This window comes from Aythya ferina (genome assembly GCF_964211825.1).
Source record: "Aythya ferina genome assembly, chromosome: 8".
In the NCBI taxonomy this organism is placed as follows: Eukaryota; Metazoa; Chordata; class Aves; order Anseriformes; family Anatidae; genus Aythya; species Aythya ferina.
Window position 1 is genome coordinate 12,995,294 of NC_140304.1, and position 22,870 is coordinate 13,018,163.

At 37.6% G+C, this 22,870-nt stretch overlaps 2 protein-coding genes across 8 annotated transcripts in view; one reads left to right on the forward strand and one right to left on the reverse strand.

The window, feature by feature from the left end:
* Positions 1-22,870, reverse strand: part of RALGPS2 (Ral GEF with PH domain and SH3 binding motif 2) — a 139,469-nt gene that overhangs the window by 29,662 nt on the left and 86,937 nt on the right. For all 7 annotated transcript variants that reach the window (XR_014695742.1, XR_014695743.1, XM_084528650.1 and 4 more), the window contains one exon: positions 722-859. Coding sequence is in view for 5 of the 7 variants with exons in the window: in XM_084528650.1 (XP_084384776.1) it covers positions 722-859 (138 nt within the window). In the remaining 2 variants the exon portion in view is untranslated. The remainder of the gene's footprint in view (positions 1-721; positions 860-22,870) is intronic.
* On the forward strand, positions 3,451-22,584 carry ANGPTL1 (angiopoietin like 1). The gene is made up of 5 exons (XM_084527830.1): positions 3,451-3,800; positions 10,134-10,989; positions 16,021-16,214; positions 19,184-19,454; positions 20,495-22,584. Exons 2-5 carry the CDS (start codon positions 10,164-10,166, stop codon positions 20,680-20,682), a joined length of 1,479 nt encoding a protein of 492 aa, XP_084383956.1. The 5' UTR covers positions 3,451-3,800; positions 10,134-10,163; the 3' UTR covers positions 20,683-22,584.

Below are 22,870 nucleotides of genomic sequence, written 5' to 3' on the forward strand. Positions count from 1 at the left end.
AAGTAAAGCCAGGTATGTTTCCCCATAGAGCACTCTGAGATGCTCTGCTTATCAGAGTATGTTGAAGGGAAAAGCCACAGAGAACCCCTAGCCAAAGTGAAGTCCCAAACCTATAGGACTGCATATGAGAACATCACAGCTCACATTCTCATTATACTGAGCTTTCAGTGGAGCCAAAATCCTGTGCTAATATCATATTCTGCCATCATAAATGCAGCCTTACAACTTTACTAGAAATTGAAGAGAAGGACTGTAAAGGAGACCACCTTTGAAGAAAGAATACATTATCTGATCTATGAACAGCACTATAAAGTCCAAAAGACAAGTTGTACACACTTTATTATCTCCAGTAAAAGAACTTTTCTGAAAACAATCCTACTACTTTTATAATTCATTGTCACAAAGTTATGGAAGACAGATTCAAGTTTACAATGTGCTAGCAAAACTACTATTAAATACAACATATTCCACATTTTTCTTCAAAAAATATGTATTGCAAAAATGCAAGAAAAAGGGAATTTTATATTTTCTCTTCATGTCGATGCTCTATCACAACCAACAATGTCAGAATAAACTTCTACAACAGTTTTGCACTGCGAAGGTATGGGAGAGTCATAATGACACAAGTTGGTTGGGCCTTGCTTGCACAGTATTATGAAAGACAAGTATTGAAACTTTTAACATTGCTCTTTAATGGTGAAATATTTGCACGCTAGCTTACCATATTCGCATGACTGCTGTAAATCTGAGATAATTCGGAGGATGTTGTTCATTAAATTTGTTCTTTGCTCACTTTCCAGGATGCTCCCTGTTGATGGGTATGCAGAATCGATATACGTCAAGTCTGACAGATAAATACCTGGGTAAGACCAGAATGAAAAATTTCTTTAGTGTCTCACACTTACCAAAAAAAAAAAATCATCAAGAATATTTTACTTTCATTTCCTAGTGTGCAAAGAAACTGACAACAGCATTGCCTCAATATATTATTTTGGCTGTGCCTGAGAAATCATTTCATCAAGATCTGTGAAAGCCTTCAAACCTCAAAGCAAAACAGTAATAGACCTTGAACTGTCATGGAAGTACATCACCCTTGTCTTGGGTGGAATTTGCACTTCCCTCCATCACTAATCCTTACTTCTGTTAGTCTTACCTCAGCTGTATTTGCAGATGCCATGTGTAAGCACAGCTAATTTTCCGTGCCACCCTGGACAGCAAGTCACAATGGGACACAGAGAGCATCCTTTTCTCCTGCATCACACTAGGCATGTATTAACTGACTGTCTTCACCAGGGACAGTGTCTTTAACAGTTCTACATTTAGAAATAATTACAACAGCAAGCAGAAGTACTCATGAACCTCATCTGCTGTACTACCAACTATTTGTTCCCTTGACAAATGGGAGCATAGTGAACATGCAGAACTAAAATACATGATCAAAATTACTAATGATTTTAGGCAATCTACTATTTCATTCCTCCAATTCAGCAAAAAAAGAAAAAAATAACAGAAGGAAAAAACATATCTGCAACTTCAACCTGAGTAGAAACTCAAACTCAAAGATAACTGGGAAAAGATAACTAGGCAAGAAGTGCGCGCACACTGAAATGCAGCATGAATTCTGCAGCTTCTGCTAGCTGTAACTGCTGAAACCCAACAGACATGTTTTTAGGTCTCCAGGGCTTCTGCTGACTTTCTTCTTTACACCAGCACCGTAATCTTACTGTTCTTTCAAACCCTTAATAATGCAGAGAGGAAAACCCTTCTCCTTACATATTAATGTTATAAACTGCTTATTTTAATTCTAAATAAAACTTGGTTTCTAGAACTTCACCCAAATTCTAATCGTTCTTGTTTCAATTAAGTGAAACATCCAGACCAACTAACCCTACCACGAAAAAGCAACTGCTCTTCTGCATCTTCCACAACACAGAGACCCTACTAATATCTAAAATCTAATATCCAAACCTAAATAATATTGTCAAGAAACTTGTTTCAGTATTAGGGAATTTCTGAAAGTATATTTTGCTTCACACTCAGCCTTGTATAAGCAGAATCATAACAAGAAGCGTGGCTTTACAGGTGGAAGACTATTAATACAAGCTCACCAGAGCAGCAGTTGTGTTTGTGTAGCACCTCACCAGCACAGTCCTCAGCGTGAGCTGGGAAACTCTGGGCATCCCTCCAAAATCAACACACACACGCGCGTGTGCGCGCACACGCACAGAAACAAATTAAAATACTTGTGGTTGAAAGGTGGCATATAAAAAAGTGAATAAAAAGGTATTACACATGACCTGATCTACTACTAAAATTCTCTATTTTCTATTCTGCTCAAATCAGCTTATTAAAAGATAGAAAGAATGATCAGAAAGATCACATACATTCCTATTGCAATGCTACCTAGTCTGCGTAAGCCATCCTGAACTTGGCTTTGCTCAGCAAGGCACATGGGCCTTAAAAATCCCAAACCTGCTTGATCCTCCATGGAAAGCAGTAAATCATGCTTATTGATTGAAGAGATTCACTGTGAGAAGCACCTGCAGTGTTACGCATGATTTTACAACCCAATCTTTCTGAGTGACTTGTCCCATCAAGCATGGATTTTTCTTTCAGCTACACCAAGAGCTCTTCCATAGAGAGCTATCCCCTAAGATTATTTGATGCATTTTTATAAAGTCTAAAGCAGTTCTGAAAGCATACAAAGGTAGTTCTTGCAAAAGGAACCGGTGTGTTCTTTGTGAAGGAACCAGAGAGATTGCTAAAAGTGAAGTGAATGCACACAAGTGCTGTCCAGCTCGACACAACTGTGTTCTGTGCTCCTCGCAGGGCATCACCTCTGCAGCTTTTGCTACTTCTAACGCTCATCAGATGTTATCAAATATTCTGATACCTACCCAAAATCATCCCACACAGCTTTAACGTTTTCCACATGCAGCAGGGACTTCATGCGTTTAACAACTCGAACTGTTTCCTATTAAGTGAACGTCAAGAATTGAATGCAACGTTCTGTTGAACATTCTCCCGGCCTATAAATGGTTCATTTTTCCTGTTGTATCCAGCCAGGCTGCCCCTTTTATTCCCAGCAACACAAATTGAGTTTTATCAGCCTGAAAGAATCTTTCTTCTAAATGAAGCCCAGCACTGTAATAACTTGAAAGGCATCTTTAGGCAGCGTAGTAAAAATGTTTGATTTGTAATTGCCTGCTGAACTCTTGCACAGTCTGTTGCCATATGGTACCCTCCCTTCGGCTGGCAAACAATCTGCCCTTGTTCGGGACTCCTTGGCCTCCCTACCCCCTCCCTTTTCTGGAGGGTATGGATAGGAAATCCGAAGGAGGAGTTTCTTCTGCTTTCCGTGTGTTGGCGGTGACATCATAGGTGGGCTGAACGGCTACGTCTGGTGTGTGTTTGTTTAAAAAAACTGTCCAAATGTGATGTATATGGAATCTGGGTCAGCTGTAGCTGGTTAGTGCACTTCTGCATGTGAGAGTAAAACACTGCAGTTTCAAAGAGGCATTGCTTTCTTTTTTTTTTCTGGAATAAAACATACTGGAACTTTTTTCCCCCCCCTCGTTATTATTTTTAAATGATTTAAATAGCTCAGTCATCGCATGGAGAAACCCAATTCCTCAGTACAGCTTGGATCTAACAGAGAAAGACAAAAGCAGTTTTCAACTCCAACTGCAGATTAACAATCCACAACATCGGGTAACACAGAGACAACGCGACTTGGCCTCTGGATTCTCCATCTACCACAGAAGCAAAACAGCTGCAAGATTCCCCCCACCCCCCCCTTGGTAAGTTTTAATGTTATTCTTTCTTGTAAGTCTAATTTTGAGCTATTTGTGAATTGTACACGCATCTACCATCCACATACAATTGTGAACAAACAGATCTCTCAGCCTGAGAACGGTTTGACAGCTAAAATATAAAACCCGCTTTTGTGGCATTCGGTAGACTTTGGAAACTTGGAAAGAATTAAAAAGCACTCTGCCTAACTCATTCCAGTTGGAAGTTTCAGTCGCTTAGCTGTAAATCTTCTGTAAATTTTATGTTCTATAAAGTTACAGAAAATCAGTGCTACCAGATTCTTTGTTAAGCATGTAATTTAGATATTGTGAACATATTAATGGGAAATTCAGATCCCATGAGAAAGCAAAAGCCAAAGTTTCTATCGACTTTAGGGAAGCTCGATTTTGCCCAGCACTAATGCACAGACCTAGCATTACTAGAAAATGGACACCTCAATAAAAGTACTGTAAAATAACTAGTAAACCAGTGCACATCTCTAAGTAGCAATAACCTTTTCAACTAAAGTTTTAATTATGTTACTCCTGAGTAGTAGAAGTAGTCTGAGTTGTACAATCAACCAAGAAACTTGAGCCATACAGTGCTTCAGAAAATAATTAAGTCTGCAGCACAAACAATTATGGAAATGAAAATCCAAAGAAATTGCTGTAATGGACACTAACCCCTTCCTTGAAAGGTTTGTGGAATGAGAGAGAAGTTAACTGTAACTTAATTTAGCAGTAATTTGTTTCCAAATAGTTTCATAAAAATGAAATGCAACATGCAAGGCAACAGTGGAAAATAAGTGGAAAAGAGAGGGTTTTGTTACAGTTCTATAGGGGTGGTGGGAGAGGGGGAAAGACACAGTTTCAAAGTCAATGATTAAAACACAAATGCTTTCACAAACCCAGGACGAAGGTATGGAAGAAAAAAGAACTTGTTAAACCAATTTTATATTTCTTGCCTTTCTTCATACTGACTTTGTAATGAGAGTACAGTAAATAATCCAGGACAATGGAAAAGCATTTAAGTTACGTGTTCATATTAAACTCTCAGCAATGTCTGGCACAATAAGAGAGAACGAAGGGGGTGACTCTAAAAGAAGAGACAAAGTGTTATGGAAAAAAATAAAATTTAGGAGTTAAGGAATGAAAAAGTCTGAAGCAGTCTTGACAAACAGAAAGATGGATCCTTTCCAAGTTCTTAAGCCCTTTTTCTTACTATTCTTTTGTGCTTCTTACACATTAAAGGGAACAACTTAAGTAACGACAACAAAAACATTTGAAATCTACATTATGTGCTTTGGACGCCAGTCTCCATTCATTCATTATTCCCCAAGCTTTTGATTTACATTACTTCGAACAATTCCTAAATCTTTTCCAAATGAAAACAGCTGAGTCAATAACTTTAAAGCAATAAAATGGCAACATGCAAGATTTTAACTCCTTCTCCTTTGCTGTCTTCCAACTTTAGAGTTGAAATTTTGAAATGCTTCATTTTGAACAAATAATGGACTGCTAATATTATGGTGTTGCCGCTAGAATGCTCTCATACACGATGGAAAAATATGCCGTGTAAACTTTGGCCAATAACTACATGGCTATTATCAGGTTTTAATTATTGTTTTACTGGGCTCAACTGGCTGTTCATAACATGCCCTATTAGTCTGGTCCTTGCAATTTATACAGCGATGAATGAAGCCCAAGTTCCTTCAGCAAACTGCGCCAGATGATTGATGCCTTCCGTATCTGTTCCACAGAGAACCCTGGAGGCCCCAAGTAACACATCTACAAACACAAAATGCGCCAGTCTATTGTACCTGCTTTTTAAAATGCTCTCACCAAATGTTACTGGTATGCATTTACAAACGGAAAGGAATCCTCACATTAAAAAAAATCACCAAAAAGCTAGAAATATTATGATATTGTACTGTGTTTTGAGTATCTTGTATGACAAAGTTTGCAAACCTCTTCTGCAGAGCATTTCTAAGAGTCTATCATTTGTAGAATGACACACTGGCAGCAACTGCTTCAAAACCACCTGAATATTTTTAGATGGCCTTTTCTAAAAGGGATCAGATTCCGGTTCATCTAACAGTAGAATTCTGCAAATCAATATGTTATATATCTGACAAACAAAACCCAACAATGTATTGTTCCTGGATTCCAGTCAACACAACTGAAAGCAATCCCGTTATTCCACCAAAGGCAGAATGACTTAGTGGAGAAGCACTTGTTTATACAGGGAAAATTAATTTACAAAAATACTCATACATCAGAAATCCATGTGAACGCTTCTTCTATAGTGTTTTCCTCACAGCAATACGACTTGTAATGCTATGAACCCACTTCTAAACTAAAAACCACACAAAGGCTGTGCTTATTTATGTGGATATAAATAGCTTTAATTATTTTAGCTGCTTAGATAATGCTTAACATAAAACGAAGTACACCTAACATCAATAGTAGAGCTCCCTGATTAACTGCTGTTACATTCACAGGACCTTCCCTTTCACCATTATCGCTTAATTTCTCAAAAACAAAACAAAAACAACTGGCCACTTTTCTTCCTGTTGTATGTGATGATAAATGGAGGCTTATGAAAAAGGGCACGCGCGGTATTTATCATCTGACCATATCCTTTTGACAGATCTTCTGGATAAAGATATGTACAGCACCATGCTTTCCATACATATTTACCTGCAATACTTCCCTTACATTCAGTCAGAGCAACCTACGTTGCCCAAGGATAAGTGATCTTCATCAGCTCTGAAAGAACAGATTTTCTAATTTGTGCTGTGGGTCTCCAAATTTCATTTCCCATTGGACATGAAATTCAAAGCAGTTCAACAGAGAACAAATAGTTTGCTGTGCAGATATATATATATATTTTTAAAGTCAAATATATATTAGCTTTCACACTTCCCCATCCCTGCAACTCTAATGTTTATAAGCAATACAATATTTTTAGCTAACACAGCCCACGTTCTTGTAATTTCTCTGTAAAAATTAAAAATAGTAGCCACTACATTACTTTGCTCTATTAAATTGGAATTTTGTTCCTTTTAGCAATTTTTCAAGTAATAAAAACTAATTTTGGAAATAAGACTTTCATTTATGGGAATCAGTCTAGAAAAGAAACAAAGGAACAGCATTAAACTTAAAATGGTACTGAAACCCTATCCACAATTTTGAACATTTCCAACAAGATGATTATGAAGGCTGCATTGCTGAGTAGTTCTACATGTTTGTCTACTGCATCTGCAGAAGAACATCAGCACACTAGGACACAATCAAGGCCACTTCAGAAATCTGACACAAAACTGCTCAGCCCACAAACATGACAAAGTGACAGTTTATTCTAATTTCAAAAACATGACAGCTCATACAGAGTTAAATAACACATTTTAAAGTGATAGCATCTGTAATCACCATCTCTCTTGCTTACTTTTCAAGATTTGCTTATCAGGGGTATTTCACCAACACAAGCAACTCTAGACTTGCAGAAAGCCTTTAAGTCTCTGAGCCTCAGCTACTTTATCTCCTAGCAGTTATAAATCTAAACTGGGAACCTGTGACATAAGGCAGCTAATTAAAGAAAAACCTCCAACTACTTCCCAACTCTAATATTTGTCATTTTAAAGTCTTACATATTAGGCCATCATTTGGGGATATTCTGGATAAGCAGTTGATATTTTTTTAAGCTGCTTGCCCAGAATATCAGGAAATTTCTGAAACAGTATTTTCATTTCCTTCTAAGATGATTAAAACTCCAGGTAAATATCTTACACAGAACCAATTCTTGTATAACAAGTTCAGCATTACGCTGCTCAAACACCCCAAGCAACACCTTAAAACACTTGATTTTTTTCAATACCAAGATTTCCATGGAAGCACATATGTTACCTGCCCAGGTAGGTCTTCAGAAGCTGCTCATCTTTGCTTATCTGAATGAGTCAGTTGATTTCAAGATACTTCAATTACTTACAAGTTTTAAGGCATAACCTTGTGCAGCTGTTGCATTTGGTTATGCCACATTAGTCCATTTCATTGATTTTATGGCCTGACAGCACAGGTATTGACAAAGAAGTTCTACTTTTATCCAATACATACTCAAACCAAACTTAATGCTTAAAAGATATGTGGAAAGCAAACTGCTACAGCATACCTGGTCAGCTGGGGGGCTGCACTGCAAAACGTTTGTTTATTTTTTAAATATTCACTTCAGGTTTAATGTGTTTCAGGGGAAAAATATATTGCTTCCTCCCCTCCACCCCCCAGCCACTGATTATTTTAGTAACTGTATAGGGTCTTAAAAAAAACCTGCCACGGTCTAAACTGTTACTCACCTTTTTGGGCTATGAAGTAGCCACTATATATTGTGAAAAGAAATAGTAGAATAGTGATATACAGTTTCATTCTTTATGTGCCATGAAGTCACCTTTCCTGCTTCTGAACTTAAAACATTGAAAAATAATTTAAGGGACCTTGCAGAGGTGTCAAACTTTGGACAGTTAGTTCAACTCATCCTTCTCAAGTTAAACACCACACACAGACTTATTGCCCAGGTTTTTACCATGATTCATGAGAAAATTTAACCTAATGAACTTCCAACTCTGAGCACTGCCTAAGCGATTAATATTTTAAAGTCTGAAATTACCAAAGAAAAATACACAGCTAGCCCCTGAGAAATGCAATACTTTTCCCTTTTTTAACAGAAGGTATACCTTCAGCCGAAAAAGAGTAACGAAACTTGTAACCGAATTCTATTTCTGTAAAGAAAGTAACAGTCCGTATACCCAAACACTCATTACTACATCTTAAGAGTGAAATATACAGAAACAAATATTTAAATATAAATATTCTCAAGCTTTTATGTATTCCTTCCATTTTGTAAACTGTACTGTTTTCCATATTGTAAAGCAATCAATGATTTTCAAAATGCAAATATTTTCTTCTCTACAGCAGAGCTTGTAATACAACTGCCAACAAAATAAAGTTTATTTCTAGGCAACAATAAACTATTTGCTAAAGAAACCTAGAAATAATTCCTGATTGCATATGGAATCTTGTGAAATTTGCATCCACTGATCTTAACAGAGGCAAAAAATAAAGACTTGATAGATTTACTCTGAACAGATGTCACTTGCAGCAATAATATTAAAGCCAGCACCAGAATGTGGACCTGGCATCAAAGCCATCTTACCATTTGTAAAGCTGAAGGTTAAGGAAGCAGTACTCATCCTCTCTTCCATCAGGGTAACTGTTTCAGGATTGCAAATGCACTTAAACTTGATTTGGCAGGAACAATATGAAAATTACTAGCTTTCTCTGGGTCTATTTTATTCTTCTCTGCAATCACACAAAGGCCACTGCACCAGGCCTTGTACAGCTTCTAACATTAGACTGCAAAGGAAAGCCAGATCAGCAGCTGGCATCAGAGGGAAGAGCGATCTACTTGACAAGCCAAATTAAACATGTAATAGGAGGTGGTTTTCCCCCTAACTTTAGTGCTACCTTTGTTAATCACTTCAAATACTTGAAATCAAAGTGAAAAATGACTCTCAAACTATTTCTGTTTTTTTATCATTGCATTTTAGTTATTTAAACCGAGTTAAAAGAAATACGTTATTTTCTTAGCATGTGAATGAAACACTTCAGTGTGGTATTTAGATTGATAAAACACCCAACACTTCAGTGTTATTAGGATAAATACATTAAAAAATAGCTAAATAGGGATGCACAAGTGCAGTTCAAACCATGCTACAGGCTTTCCTTATGAATTTGAAGTTGCTCGAATACATAATTTTCATCAACATTAAATACAACTATGTTTAGCTCATACCCTACCTAACATTAATGCTCAAAAGTAGTGTTATAGCAGGGTGCACGTGTGTATTTTACATATACTTTTCAAGTCTACCACGTTTGTGTGTACATAAACTTGAAAAACATGTGCATATACATAAGTACGTATAAAATATTTAAAAAGTATATGCCTACAGGTAAATACATGAACCTAACAAAAGAGCAGAAAAATGTACAATTGTACAAGTCCAAAATTTATGTATATTAAAGTTTTTGAAAAATAAGCACTGCCTCCCTACTTCCCTCTTCTGACTATATCCTGCAAGCACCATGTATGGCCTATAAGCTTGTCCTTTATTCGTAGGGAGTAGAAACCAACCTAATGTAACCTAATCTGAAGATTTCAAATGTTTGTCTACATGCGCATAAGCATGGCAAAACTCATCAGTTTAGGCAACTGAAGCACTACACCTGCTTCAGTTACAGCTGCCTTCATTAGAGCTCTAATTATTTTATCTTCCATATGTTCAACAGTCTTCTGAAGGTCATCATACCTGCTTCAGAATGAAGATATTTAAATGGACTTTGGGTGTGTTGTTGTTCCTACTGCTGTCTATCGGGCGCTGTACCGAACAATCAACGCTCAATAAGACATCCCAACGGAGGCATCCTCGTTCAGCAGACAGTGGAGAGGAAGGAAAGAAATGTGGTTACACCTTCCTGGTCCCTGAACAAAAGATCACAGGGCCAATTTGTGTGAATACTAACGAACCAGGCACTGGTAACAGAAAAGATGAAGTCACAAGAATGGACATAGAGAACTTGAAGGATGTGCTGTCCAAGCAAAAGCGGGAGATTGACATCTTGCAGTTGGTGGTGGATGTGGATGGAAACATCGTGAATGAAGTCAAGTTACTGAGGAAGGAAAGCCGTAATATGAACTCTCGGGTCACTCAACTCTATATGCAACTCTTGCATGAGATAATTCGAAAGCGTGATAACTCTCTTGAACTTTCCCAACTGGAAAACAAAGTCCTTAATGTTACAACAGAAATGTTGAAGATGGCAACAAAATACAAGGAGCTTGAAGTCAAATACGCAGCACTGACCGATCTTGTAAATAATCAGTCTGTGATTATCTCCCTCCTGGAAGAGCAGTGCTTGAGAATCTTCTCACGGCAGGACACCCATGGGTCTCCACCGCTTGTCCAGGTGGTGCCCCAGCACATTCCCAACAGTCAGCCATACACCCCCGTTCTTCTGGGAGGTAACGAGATACAGCGAGACCCGGGTTACCCTCGAGACAGAGATGTAAGACCACCGCCTGATCCAGCTACTTCGCCTACAAAGAGTCCTTTCAGAGTACCACCGCTGGCTTTAATTAACGAAGGTGAGTTACCTATCGTTTATCTAACCTGAGATTTCTCCGCTTCAGAGGGAAACTGTCCTGACTATAGAACTGGAAAGAAAAATTAAAGGAACCTGGTATAGCTAGTCCTTCCTGCCGATTGTGATTTTAAGCTATAGCTGCAGAAGATGAATTTGTTGAAATAGCTGATACTCAGAAATTCAATCTGAAGAATTAACGCCTTTGAGTCACAAAGTCTTGGGGCTTGCGTCTCCAACTGGGTTGAAATGAAAAATTCATTCAGATGGAATGAAAATTCATTTTTAGTATATGCTTTCTAGTATTTACCGCTTTCTTTGAAGATTCCTACTAGTTACATGTAATGGTAACTAGAAACAGTGAATGTCAGAAAAGATAATTAATCTTAAGTAGACAAAATTTTAAGCAGTTGTCCTGTATAGTTACACATACACATTTGCCAGAAGTCACTCCCTCTTAGAAGAATTTTACTCCTTAAATTCTGAACTGCTTTAAAATGAGCGTCTAAATCCACCAACACAGTGGTGGAATGAGGAATGACTCTGGCTGAAATATTCTAGAGATAAGTCTGAAAGGATAATTGAACGAAGGCTGGGTCTAATTAGATGCATTCAACTTTGAAAATTTAAAATGAGTAACTACATTCCCAGCAATCTGATGTCAGTAGGGGATGTCAAGTTAAATTAATACCATAAATATTATGAAAATACATTAAGGGGCTGTATCGCATCTTCATACATTACATTCTTTAGGCCATTACACAAATTCATTTATCACTAGAAACAAAAGCAGTGAAAGGAAAATTAACTACTGCTGAGATGCTCTGAATTCTGCCACAACTCTTACTTTATTAAAACTTTTTAAGAAAAAAAAAAAAAAAAAAAGGATTCACAAAAATAAGCTACATTATACTCAGACATCCATACCAGCTCTTGTTCCTGACTTCCACTAGCTTGCATAGCAAAAGGGTTGTTTCTCCTCTTCCCTCCCCCCTTTTAAATTGCCTTTAGTCACAGTTGGAAATTCAGCTTGGTTCCTAAGATGAAGGCAAACATTTATTTGCGACTGTTCCACAACATTACAAACAACTAGCTGCTGCTGAGTTGTAGCGAACAACTATTTTTATTCAGGGTCTGCAGAACGTTCAGGCACAATCCCAATGAAAATGCCAGATGTCACGAGAATTTAAGTCACACATCATGACACAAAGGAAACAGCTAATATAAAAGCATTAATGTCCGGTCAGACAGCAAAAGCATAATTATAAAAAAAAAAAAAAAAGCGATTTCCTGCTTCCAAGAAAGCCCATGCTTCAAAGTTGTTTTTTATTTTGTTTTGTTTTTTTAATGCATGTTTTTCTGTCTCATTATACGCCTGATGTACATATAAAAATGAAGCAATAGCACTAAATATTTTTCTCTAAACCATCTGCCAAGTGTTTTCACCAACCCCTTTATCCCTTCCGAGTTTGAACCCATTTTTCCAAGCGAACACAAAAGGAATCTTAGGAAACTTGTTTCAAGTTATTCAACTTTTTTACTCAATATTTGTCTTGAGTTTGAAGCTTAAGTGCTTCTTGCAGTATCTTAGGGAAAATGAGGGTTGAGAGTTGCTACAGCTGGTAGACCATCAATCATCAAAACCAACCTGCAACACATTGCCTAGTTATTATCACTTTGGTTTGAAATGAAGGTAAGCATATTTAATGGTGTAGAGAAGCAAGATTCCCTCTGCCACAGAAAAGTGAAATTTCCAGTTAAAAGATCATGATTGTTTATAATATATTAGGATGTCCAAAAAGACCAATAAAAACTAAACAGTCCTATCTAGAAACAGGACTGAAAAAGACACAATTATGACATAATAATCAACCAGACAAAAAAAAAATCAGGAGCTTTTTCCAACTGTATTTGAAGAAGTCATAGTAAACAAATACTTGCACACACACGAATTTTACAAAAAGGTCAGTGCGCATTTTAAATTGGTGGGGATCAAAATGAAAAATAGATAATTTACATTAAGATCGCTGTAGAAATTGAAGAAGAACATTCCTGTGAATTACAGTTGCCACAGTTATCTAAATCCTTGCAGTAGGAGCCATCTCCCCCAGATTTTACTGCCACAGTGTAAGAAAATTTTAAACAAAGCTACAAAAAATCTACACACACAACCCACTCAACTGCTAATGTATCTCAGATATCAATGCAACTTGTTTTTTAAGCAGAGGTCCAGTGCTGTTTTTTTCTGGAGGGTGGGGGAGGATTTATTCTTTACTACTGACTAAAATCCTCCACATGAAGCTTACACAAGCATGGTTTATGTTATCTGTTCAAGATAACACTTGCCATCCTTAAAATAGTATTCAGCCAGCATTTTACTAAGATTCCAACTAGAAGTATTTCAATGCTTTCCCTCTCTAGCATTTAATTTACAATTGAATATGATGCATACTAAATCATAAATCTAAAACTTGATTTAGAAGTAAATTATTGATCAAGTCATCTCAGATTATTTAGAATTTATAATTAGTTAAAAACTATAACCAAAAAGTCAGTTTGTCCCAGCAGCTTAGTGCACACAGACTGTTACAGAAGATATGCAGGAAGTATTTATTCCTTACACAGGTAATACATTTTCAAACTGAATTTATAAAGGCAACAAGACTTTAAACAGTTATGACTCTTTTCATTAGCCAGAGAGGCTCTCCTCACACCAACACCTTGGCAAATCTTGTTCAGTGCAAATGCTGAGAAATGGATCTGTTCTAATACTAGGAATTTAAAATAATTAGATGTAATAAAACTTACTTTTCTACACACCAAAAGTTACAGGATTTGTTGGATTTCCTAATACTAAAAAAGCACAAGTTTGTCATCTCTATTGCAACGTTAACTTCCGATAAGCCCACAGACAAATCTAAGTATCAAAAAACAGATAAATTACATCCTACGACCTTAATGCCAGCTAAATTTCAAGAACTTGGACTAGTACAATTTTGTCTGCCTCAAAAGCTACTTAATATCACTCCAAACATCTGCTCAGTTCTCTCATGCAGAAGTATGCCCTCAATACCTCCTCTAGAAGAAATCACAGGAAATAACACTTAACAGATCTAATTGAGCTATTTTCAATGTTTAATTAAAATTATTAAAAGCCTACTTCTCTGTTCACACTTCTTCTAATGCAATAATTGCTGGGCAGTAATACTTCTAGAATGACCTCCATGTTCAGTTGTACAGATCCCAGATTTTCTTTAGGTAATCAAGGACAGGAAATGAGGCTAACTTAGCCCAGGAAGCCCTCTGTACAAACGCTGCAATGTACACAATCTACACGGACCCTTTAATAGTGAGCAAAAAAAAAAAGCACAAGTATATTAAAGCTACATTATTTCTTTCCCAAGCTATTATTGCAAGCACTGTAAGAATGACAAAAACATCAAATGTTGACAGAGCAATATGCAGCAGGACTTCCAGCCATGGCTCAATGTCTGCAGCATGCTTGCTAGCACCAATACAACCAAAAGCTGCAAGAAGTCACCTTCATTACACAAACTTTTTGCATGCTAATTAATATGAAATGTTCTACGGATTTCCTGCTAATTACAAACTTATGCATCTAGCAACTACTACCTTAAACTTACTTTTAAAAAAAGTGATTTTCAATTTGCTTTTGTCATGGAAAATTAATCTGCAGTGAAGGTCACTTCCACTCAACCTCTACTTTTAATTACAAAATAACCTCAACAGCAATCTTTTATGCTTCTTTGCACATTAGTTTCTTCTGTGAATGATGAGGGTTTTCTATGAACTTCCAAGCAGATTTGAGAAACTGAGCCTTAAAAAAAAATAAATAAATAAGGAAAGCAGTAGGTAATTTCCTTTTCAGATTAACTGAATTTGAATTTTCAAATACATTTAAGACATCCGCCACTTACTAGGCATCAGAACATATCCTGCTTTTCATTGCTTTTCTTTACTAAATAGCTGGTCTCTGATCAACTCAACTGACATAATGATACACATCAGACATTTAAAAAAAAAAAAAGCAGATGAAAATACTACCTAAAACTGAAAAACTGAAAGGCAAACTAGACAAAGCAAAGATTTTAAAGATTTTGGAAGTATTTAAGCTGCTGGCTTCTTACTAAATGCTCTTCTGTAAGTAGTATTTGTAAAACCAGTATTCATATAGTCCAAAATAGAGCTTTCAAGCAGCACTGTCAACTGCACGGTTCTTTATAATCATAACCCTGAAAACACATATGTGGGCCCTGTTGGCTGCTCAAAAGCCCTTTGCCACCACTTGCATATTTTCTTCTTCAGTATCCATCTACATATTTCCCACATGGACAGAATTTGAAACTTGCACAGACTCCTACCTACCATTAGCAGGCTGCTCCTGGAACCAGGTAAGTACATAAAGGTTAAAGAGCGATGCAGCATAAGAATGCTCTATCCCTAAATTCCACATCTGTAGGCTCTGGGAGTAAGTATTTCTTACAGAAGCTATCTACCACTGTGTGTTCAAGCATGGGGGGCTTCATTTTGGTTTGGGTGTTTTGTGTCTCGTTTTCTTGATTTTCAGCTTTGACCAGTTTCAAATGGGTGCCAAAATGCAATGAAATAAACTGTCATTTAACTTCTGTCTAAGTGGTAAAGGAGAAAACAGTTAATAAAAACGATAATTCCTGCATTTCTTCAACATCATGACCCAGAGAACAAATCTTCGACACAAACAGATAAAAATCAGGTGCTGGTAACTGAAGTGCATTATCTGTTTTGCAAAGTGATGTTATTTAAGATATATATACACATAGGATATTGATGTATATATATATATATATACACGTATATATATTCACACACACATACACAGAGTTAGCTTTTTACACTGTGTTTCACAGTAGTTTTACCTTAATTGAATTATTGACTTTCCATTATGTCTAAGTCTTTCACTAATATATCAAATATCCTCAAACAACATGCACACCATAGCCAAGCTTGAATGCTTACTGTACTTCTTTTCAAAAAGGTCCATTCAAAGACTGCCAACAAGCCAAAGAAGCTGGGTATTCCAACAGCGGGATTTATATGATTAAGCCTGAAAACAGTAATGAACCGATGCAGCTATGGTGTGAGAACAGCTTGGACCCTGGAGGATGGGCAGTTATTCAGAAGAGGACAGATGGCTCTGTCAACTTTTTCAGGAACTGGGACAGTTACAAGGTAAACTCAAATTCTGAAAATCAGCAGCTTCGTTTTGGTGTGACAGTGACTATGCTATCAAGAAAGTACTAACGTTTCCAAAACAATTCTTCATTCCAAATGTTTCTACTGAATGATATAGTGAAGTGTTGGAAATAGCTAGTTGCTTAAGTTAGAAAGGAAATTCATCATCCAGAAGGGTCATTCCTCAGAGAGGGCTATATTTCAGTGGGAACGTTCCCTTTCACTGAAAGCATTACTTAACTTTGTATTGACTGACTTACAGTCTGAAATAGCCTGCATTTGTAACGCACAACGACAATGGCTGAGAGACATGCTATCCTAGACAGTGACTGGGAAGTTATTTATTACAAGGACCTAACTAAACACATGCTTTCTATTAACACACAGAGAACTATAATAAATACTGAAAAAACTTAACCATCTCCCCTATGAGTAAGCAATCACAGCCAGTAGAATTATTCATTTAGGCACAATAATAGATTTGTGGGATCACGGCCTCAACTTGAAAATATTCCTAGCAATGAATTTAAACTAGAAGAGTTTTAAACTAAAAGAGGGTATATTTAGACTACATATAAGGAGGAAATTCTTTACTGTGAGGGTGGTGAGGCCCTGGCACAGGCTGCCCAGAGGAGCTGTGGCTGCCCCATCCGTGGCTGTGCCCAAGGCCAGGCTGGATGGGGCTGGGGGCAGCCTGGGCTGGTGGGAGGTGTCCCTGCCCATGGCTGGGAGCTGGAACTGGGTGGGCTTGAAGGTCCCTTCCAACCCAAACCATGCTGTGATAAAAGGAATCGACCTACACCTTGAAGATTACATTAGATAACTCCTGAACGTGTAAGGGCTGGTATGAGGGAAACACATTACCATGATATTATGCACTAGAAAACATAATACCTAGGGAAAAAAAAAAAAAGTCGCTTTGGAATAACTACATGCTAGACAAGAAATATGAACATCTTCTTATAATACTGTCCTAACTTCATTCATACAGGACAGAGTTTTTCCCTGTGACACTGTGCTCGCTTTAAATTGAGCTGCAATTCTCATGTGTTAATATTGAAGAGAAAACTAAGCCATGTTCAACTCAGTGAATATTCTGAAGATATCATATATGCAAAGAAAATGATAAGATTACTATGAGGATTTTCATTTTCTGCATTGCATTTGTAGAATTTTATCATTCAAATCTTAATTATTCCTAAGATTACTATGAGGATTTTCATTTTCTGCATTGCATTTGTAGAATTTTATCATTCAAATCTTAATTATTCCTCTGTAGCAGTTATTCAATGTCTTTACTTCTCAGAACAGTGGTGAGTGTCGTCCCCACCCCAACATGCCATAGGGTAGTAGTTATGGCATCTCTTATGAAGTAGCTGTTAACATTTTAAACATAATACAATGGAAGTTTATTAAGTCTGTAACTGGCGTGTAATGGCGGCTCAACCTTGATTAAACTTGCTCCCAGGTGATTTCTCACTTAAGCACCAGGTCCAACCTTTCCTTAAACACCCCCAGGGACGGTGACGCCACCACCTCCCTGGGCAACCCGTCCCAATGCCTGACCGCTCTTTCTGAGGAGAAATTTCTCTAATTTCCAACCTGAACCTCCCCTGGCACAACTTGAGGCCGTTCCCTCTAGTCCTATCACTAGTTACCTGTGAGAAGAGGCCGACCCCCAGCTCCCCACCCCTTCCTTTCAGGGAGTTGCAGAGAGCAATGAGGTCTCCCCTGTGCCTCCTTTTCCCCAGCCCAAACACCCCCAGTTCCCTCAGCCGCCCCTCACAGGACTTGTGTCCCAAGCCCTTCACCAGCTTCGTAGCCCTTCTCTGGACACGCTCCAGGGCCTCGATGTGCTTCTCGTAGTGAGGGGCCCAAAACTGAACACAGCACTCGAGGTGCGGCCTTCACCAGAGCAGAGCACAGAGGGATGACCACCTGCCTGGCCCTGCAGGCTGCACTATTCCTGACACGAGCCAGGACACTGGTGGCCTTCTTGGTCACCTGGGCACACTGCTGGTTTATGTTCAGGTGAGCATTGACCAACACCTCCAGATCCTTTTCCTCTGCACAGCTTTCCAGCCACTCTACCCCAAGCCTGCAGGAGATGGGCACCACTTTCATTTTAGGCAGTGGTATGATCCTACATCAACTTAATCGTAGAACTGCAGCTTGAGGTAGGGGCCTAGAACATTTCTTTACTGGAGAGAGACTTCCCCAGAAAGTGATTCCAAGTGGTATAAACTATATAATCGGTGACCTGAGAAAGAGCATAGGAAACCATCAGAACCTAGGAAGCCTAACAGGTAGCTATGATGGGAGAATGTACCTTCCTTCACTACAGCTCCAAACACTAACACCACTGGTTCGCTCGGGGATAAGAGACAACAGGCACGAAGTATCACTTCACAGATACCAAACTGGTAATTTGTGATTTCAAAGGAAAATTGTCTTTAGTTTTCATTTCTAGTGAGCCTAACAGAGAGTATAGATGAATTATGTGATAAAATTGACACTAAAAATCAATGCTAGCTGCACAGAAAAGCAATAAAAATTTTGTTACCTGAAAAATTGAAATTGTTGATCCATAATCACCTTTTCCAACCTAGAAACATACCCCATTACAATTCATTGTTCATACATTTTTATAAATCCCTTAACTTAGCCAAAAATGTTTTTTCTGCTCCTGTTCTCTCACCCTTTATCTTGAGAAGAGGAGATCATAGAAAACAGACAATCTTGCTACCTTTGCTGATTCTGGTACTACCTCGTGTTGCTGTAGCAGTCCAATTGAATCAGTGGCCAAAGGCAGCAAAATAAAGCATTTAAATGCATGTGTCAAGCAGTCATTCTGAAGCTTAAATGGTTACAGTACCCCAGTTCCGTTGGTTTATACTACTCATGCTGAAAAAAATTTGATGACCAAGATAAACTAAGCAAATATCACCTTCTGATCTTCTATACAGAAAGGATTTGGAAACATTGATGGAGAATACTGGCTGGGACTAGAAAACATTTACATGCTTACCAATCAGGATAACTACAGACTACTGATTGAATTAGAGGACTGGAGCAATAAGAAGGTCTATGCAGAATACAGCAGTTTCCGCTTGGAGCCCGAAAATGAGTTCTACAGGCTACGCTTAGGAACATACCAAGGAAACGCAGGCGATTCCATGATATGGCACAACGGAAAGCAGTTTACAACACTGGACAGAGACAGGGATATGTATTCAGGTAAGGTAACTGGTATGTACTTGAAAAACAAATACAGTAATCCCGTTAGCGATATCACCTTTAAAGAAGGAATTAATACAGATAAAGTACTCAAATTCTGACAGAGCAATTCTACTAAAAGATGCTTCAAATAGGTAGAGACAACAAATTGCATTGACAGGGTCCCACTCAAGCCACTTCATAGTTCAGAAATTTCAATTCTATTATCTTCACTGCAGACACACTTGAGCAAGCTTTACAGTTAGCTCAATGACAACCTTGTCATTTACCTGTGATTCTGTGCAGTCAGAGTACCTTCCCAGGTGATCTCTCAGCCAGTAGCGAGGGGATCATCAAACAACAACCTCCATGAACAAAAGTTTCTGAACAGCACAGAAAGACCTGCATCTGGGTATAGGCTTAGTCATGTACCAATACATAAACGAGCAGATGACTTAATTTTATTCTCCTTACTGAAGAACAGTTATTTTTGTTTCTTTTCTACTCTCTCTACCTTCCCCTTAAAGCCTTAGTGGTAAAAGAAACATTGCAGAGTGTAATAATTCATCTCCACTGAATAATAATTCTTCACTTTTTCCTCAACTGTCAATAACCATGAAGATAGACAAACATTGCAAGCCCTTGAAGAAGCCTCTAAGAATAAATGCATCAGTTACAAGCAGCTTTGTGGAACTGTGGACCTGAGTGCTCCTTGGGACCACATCACGTCACATTACTTCCACTGAAGTATTTCTAAACAGCACATAACCCGAGTGCTTTAAATGCTAGCTCACAGAGAAGCACTATTGGTATTCTGAAGAGAGTTGGTCTCCTTAGTTTTCAGCTGCCTTGTTAAGTACTGTGTTAATAATCTTCCCTCTAAGCAACAGCTGTTACAACAGAACACATAATTTAGGTAGAAGCAGCAACTGATAGGACCACAACATAACACGAAGTGCCAAGAAGTCCTCGCTAAGAATAAGAACATGGAAGTGTTTGCTGATCTTTAGCATTTCTCCTCTTTGAACACTGAGGTTTAATGATTTCTCTCTGCTCCACAGGAAACTGCGCTCATTTCCACAAAGGCGGCTGGTGGTACAACGCGTGCGCACATTCGAATCTCAATGGCGTCTGGTACAGAGGCGGCCACTACAGGAGCAAGTATCAGGATGGGATATTTTGGGCTGAGTACCGGGGAGGTTCCTACTCCTTGAAAGCAGTTCAGATGATGATCAGACCTATAGACTGAGGAGGAAAATCCCACAGTGCTCAAGCAATCAAGTATAAACTTCTCAGCCCTTGATTTCCAGAAAAATAAAATATTACTTTAAAATCATTATTTTGCACAATCTGCCCCTGCAAAATGCAGGCCTATGATTTTCCTGTCTTTTTCCCAAGTTGTGTTCCCCATCCCACCTCCCCTTTTTTCCCCCCCCACAGAAACTTTTTCTACTGTAAACGACAGTGTTTTTTTTAAACATACATTCACAAAAGCAAATGTTCACATTTGCAAAGCGTATTTATCTTTTTTCAAGTCGAACATACTTTATGCAAACAGTCATTAAGGATGGTAAAAAAAAAAATTCAGAAAAATGACAAGATATAAGCTTTTTCAGTTAAAAAGCTTATGCTTTTTCAGGTCAGCTCAACCCTTAAATGTAAATATGTGAAATGACATTGTCTTGCTTTAATGTGAAAATCGATTAGTTATTTAACAATTTATTTAAAAATGTTGGTATTACTTTCAATGAAAATCTGACTTCACATTACTGTTTAAGATTTACTCCAGGAAGCTACCCAAAAAATTGAAGGCATTCTAGCTTTCCAGCCAAGGGAGGTTTTTCAACCAATAATTATTTCAAAATGAAGTGGTTAATTAAACATAAAATATAAAATTTCTTAATGGTGTAGAAAATTCCTTAAGACCTGCATATCCTGCCTTCTGTAGAATACCTACACAGTGTTCCTCATGTAAGAAAAAGAAATGAATTGTATGAAGTAGTTGATAAACTCAAGACAACCAAACTGATTGATTTTTTTTTTTTTTTTTTTTTTTTAAACTTTCCCCTTTCAAACATCCTACTTAAACAAAAACATCTCTTGATACTTTGAACTTAGATGGCAAAATGAAAAGTCCTGATAATAAAATCATGGCTTGACACTTGGAGACCCCTCTCCTGCTCCAGTTAGGAGTGATGAGGTCTGAACAGATGTCCACATGCAGTGGTTTACAGGACCACATCTCTGCATATTAACAGAAGTTTTCCTCCAACACAGCTTTCTGCTGACATAGATTAGGAATTAGCTCCGAGTGTATTCTCCCTGCCACCCCCAAACTTGGACTGCTCTTACAACATATTTCCTCTTCCCCTCTGTAGGTACTACTATGATATTCTCTATTAAATCTTTTGCCTTCTGGGTATCTATTTCCACTGGGATTAAAATGTAATTTTCCCAACTTTTAAGAAATGCCATAAAAGATACTTCCAAAAATCTGAAACAAAATGTTCACTTTAGGTACTAGAGTCTATACAATAAGAAGGAAGATTTTAGTCTCAAAGAGATTCAATAACCGTAATTAGCTATACAGTTTATCTAATTTAATCTGATACCACACAAAATTAATATGTTCTGAATTGTAACCAATGCATTTGTTTGGCACTTCATGTATTCCTTCAGAATCTTAAATAACTTTGTCCCTGTTTAACCTAAGAAACGCTAATAGAAGAAACTAATATTGTCGTTATGTTTAAATTAATCAATACCTAATGTTGTTGTCTGAATTGATTGATACCAACAGCTACAAAAAACACTGTTTGCAATTCAAAGGAGAGAAAATAACATTTTGGTTTCAAAACACATTCTCTAGATAAAGCTTCACTGATATGGCTGCAAGGGTTGTAGTTAGACTTTTGGTCAAAGCTAACGCGTCTCTGTGTTTCATCAATATTTAAGTGAGGGCAGGGGAAGGGGAAAAAAAGACGATCAGTCCCAACATATTTCATTCCCAAATTGCAAGAATTTTAACTGGCACAAACGTTTAAGATTACAATTCTGATATTGGTCTTCACATAAGGAGTATGTTTGTTACAAATGTTGTACAGCGTTCTATAAAATTCTTTTTAATTGCAAATGCTTGAAATTCAGACCATCTGTAGTCTCTTTTTTCTATGATAGCTGGTTAGAAAAGCAATTCAAGTAAATTTAAAAACTGAAAATGCCCTTTGAAATGAAATGGTCTTTAATGAACACTTTTGTCAGCTCTAGTTGCTTCAACCTACAGATTGGGTCTCCTTGGAAGAGATCTTACTCTACCACAAGAATCTACTGCCTGCTACAAAAATATTGTTTATTCAGAACAGTCAGTGAAAGGTGTATTTTGCAGCCACCCCCTCAAGTGAAATTAGCTGGCAATCAGCCTTTAATCTTATATATTA

Excerpts from the sequence above, each read along its gene's own strand:
- ANGPTL1 (XM_084527830.1), top strand. The coding sequence starts at position 10,164 with ATGAAGATATTTAAATGGACTTTGGGTGTGTTGTTGTTCCTACTGCTG. Across the intron at positions 16,215-19,183 it reads GGAACTGGGACAGTTACAAG|AAAGGATTTGGAAACATTGA; the intron begins GTAAACTCAAAT and ends TCTTCTATACAG. Across the intron at positions 19,455-20,494 it reads AGACAGGGATATGTATTCAG|GAAACTGCGCTCATTTCCAC; the intron begins GTAAGGTAACTG and ends TCTGCTCCACAG.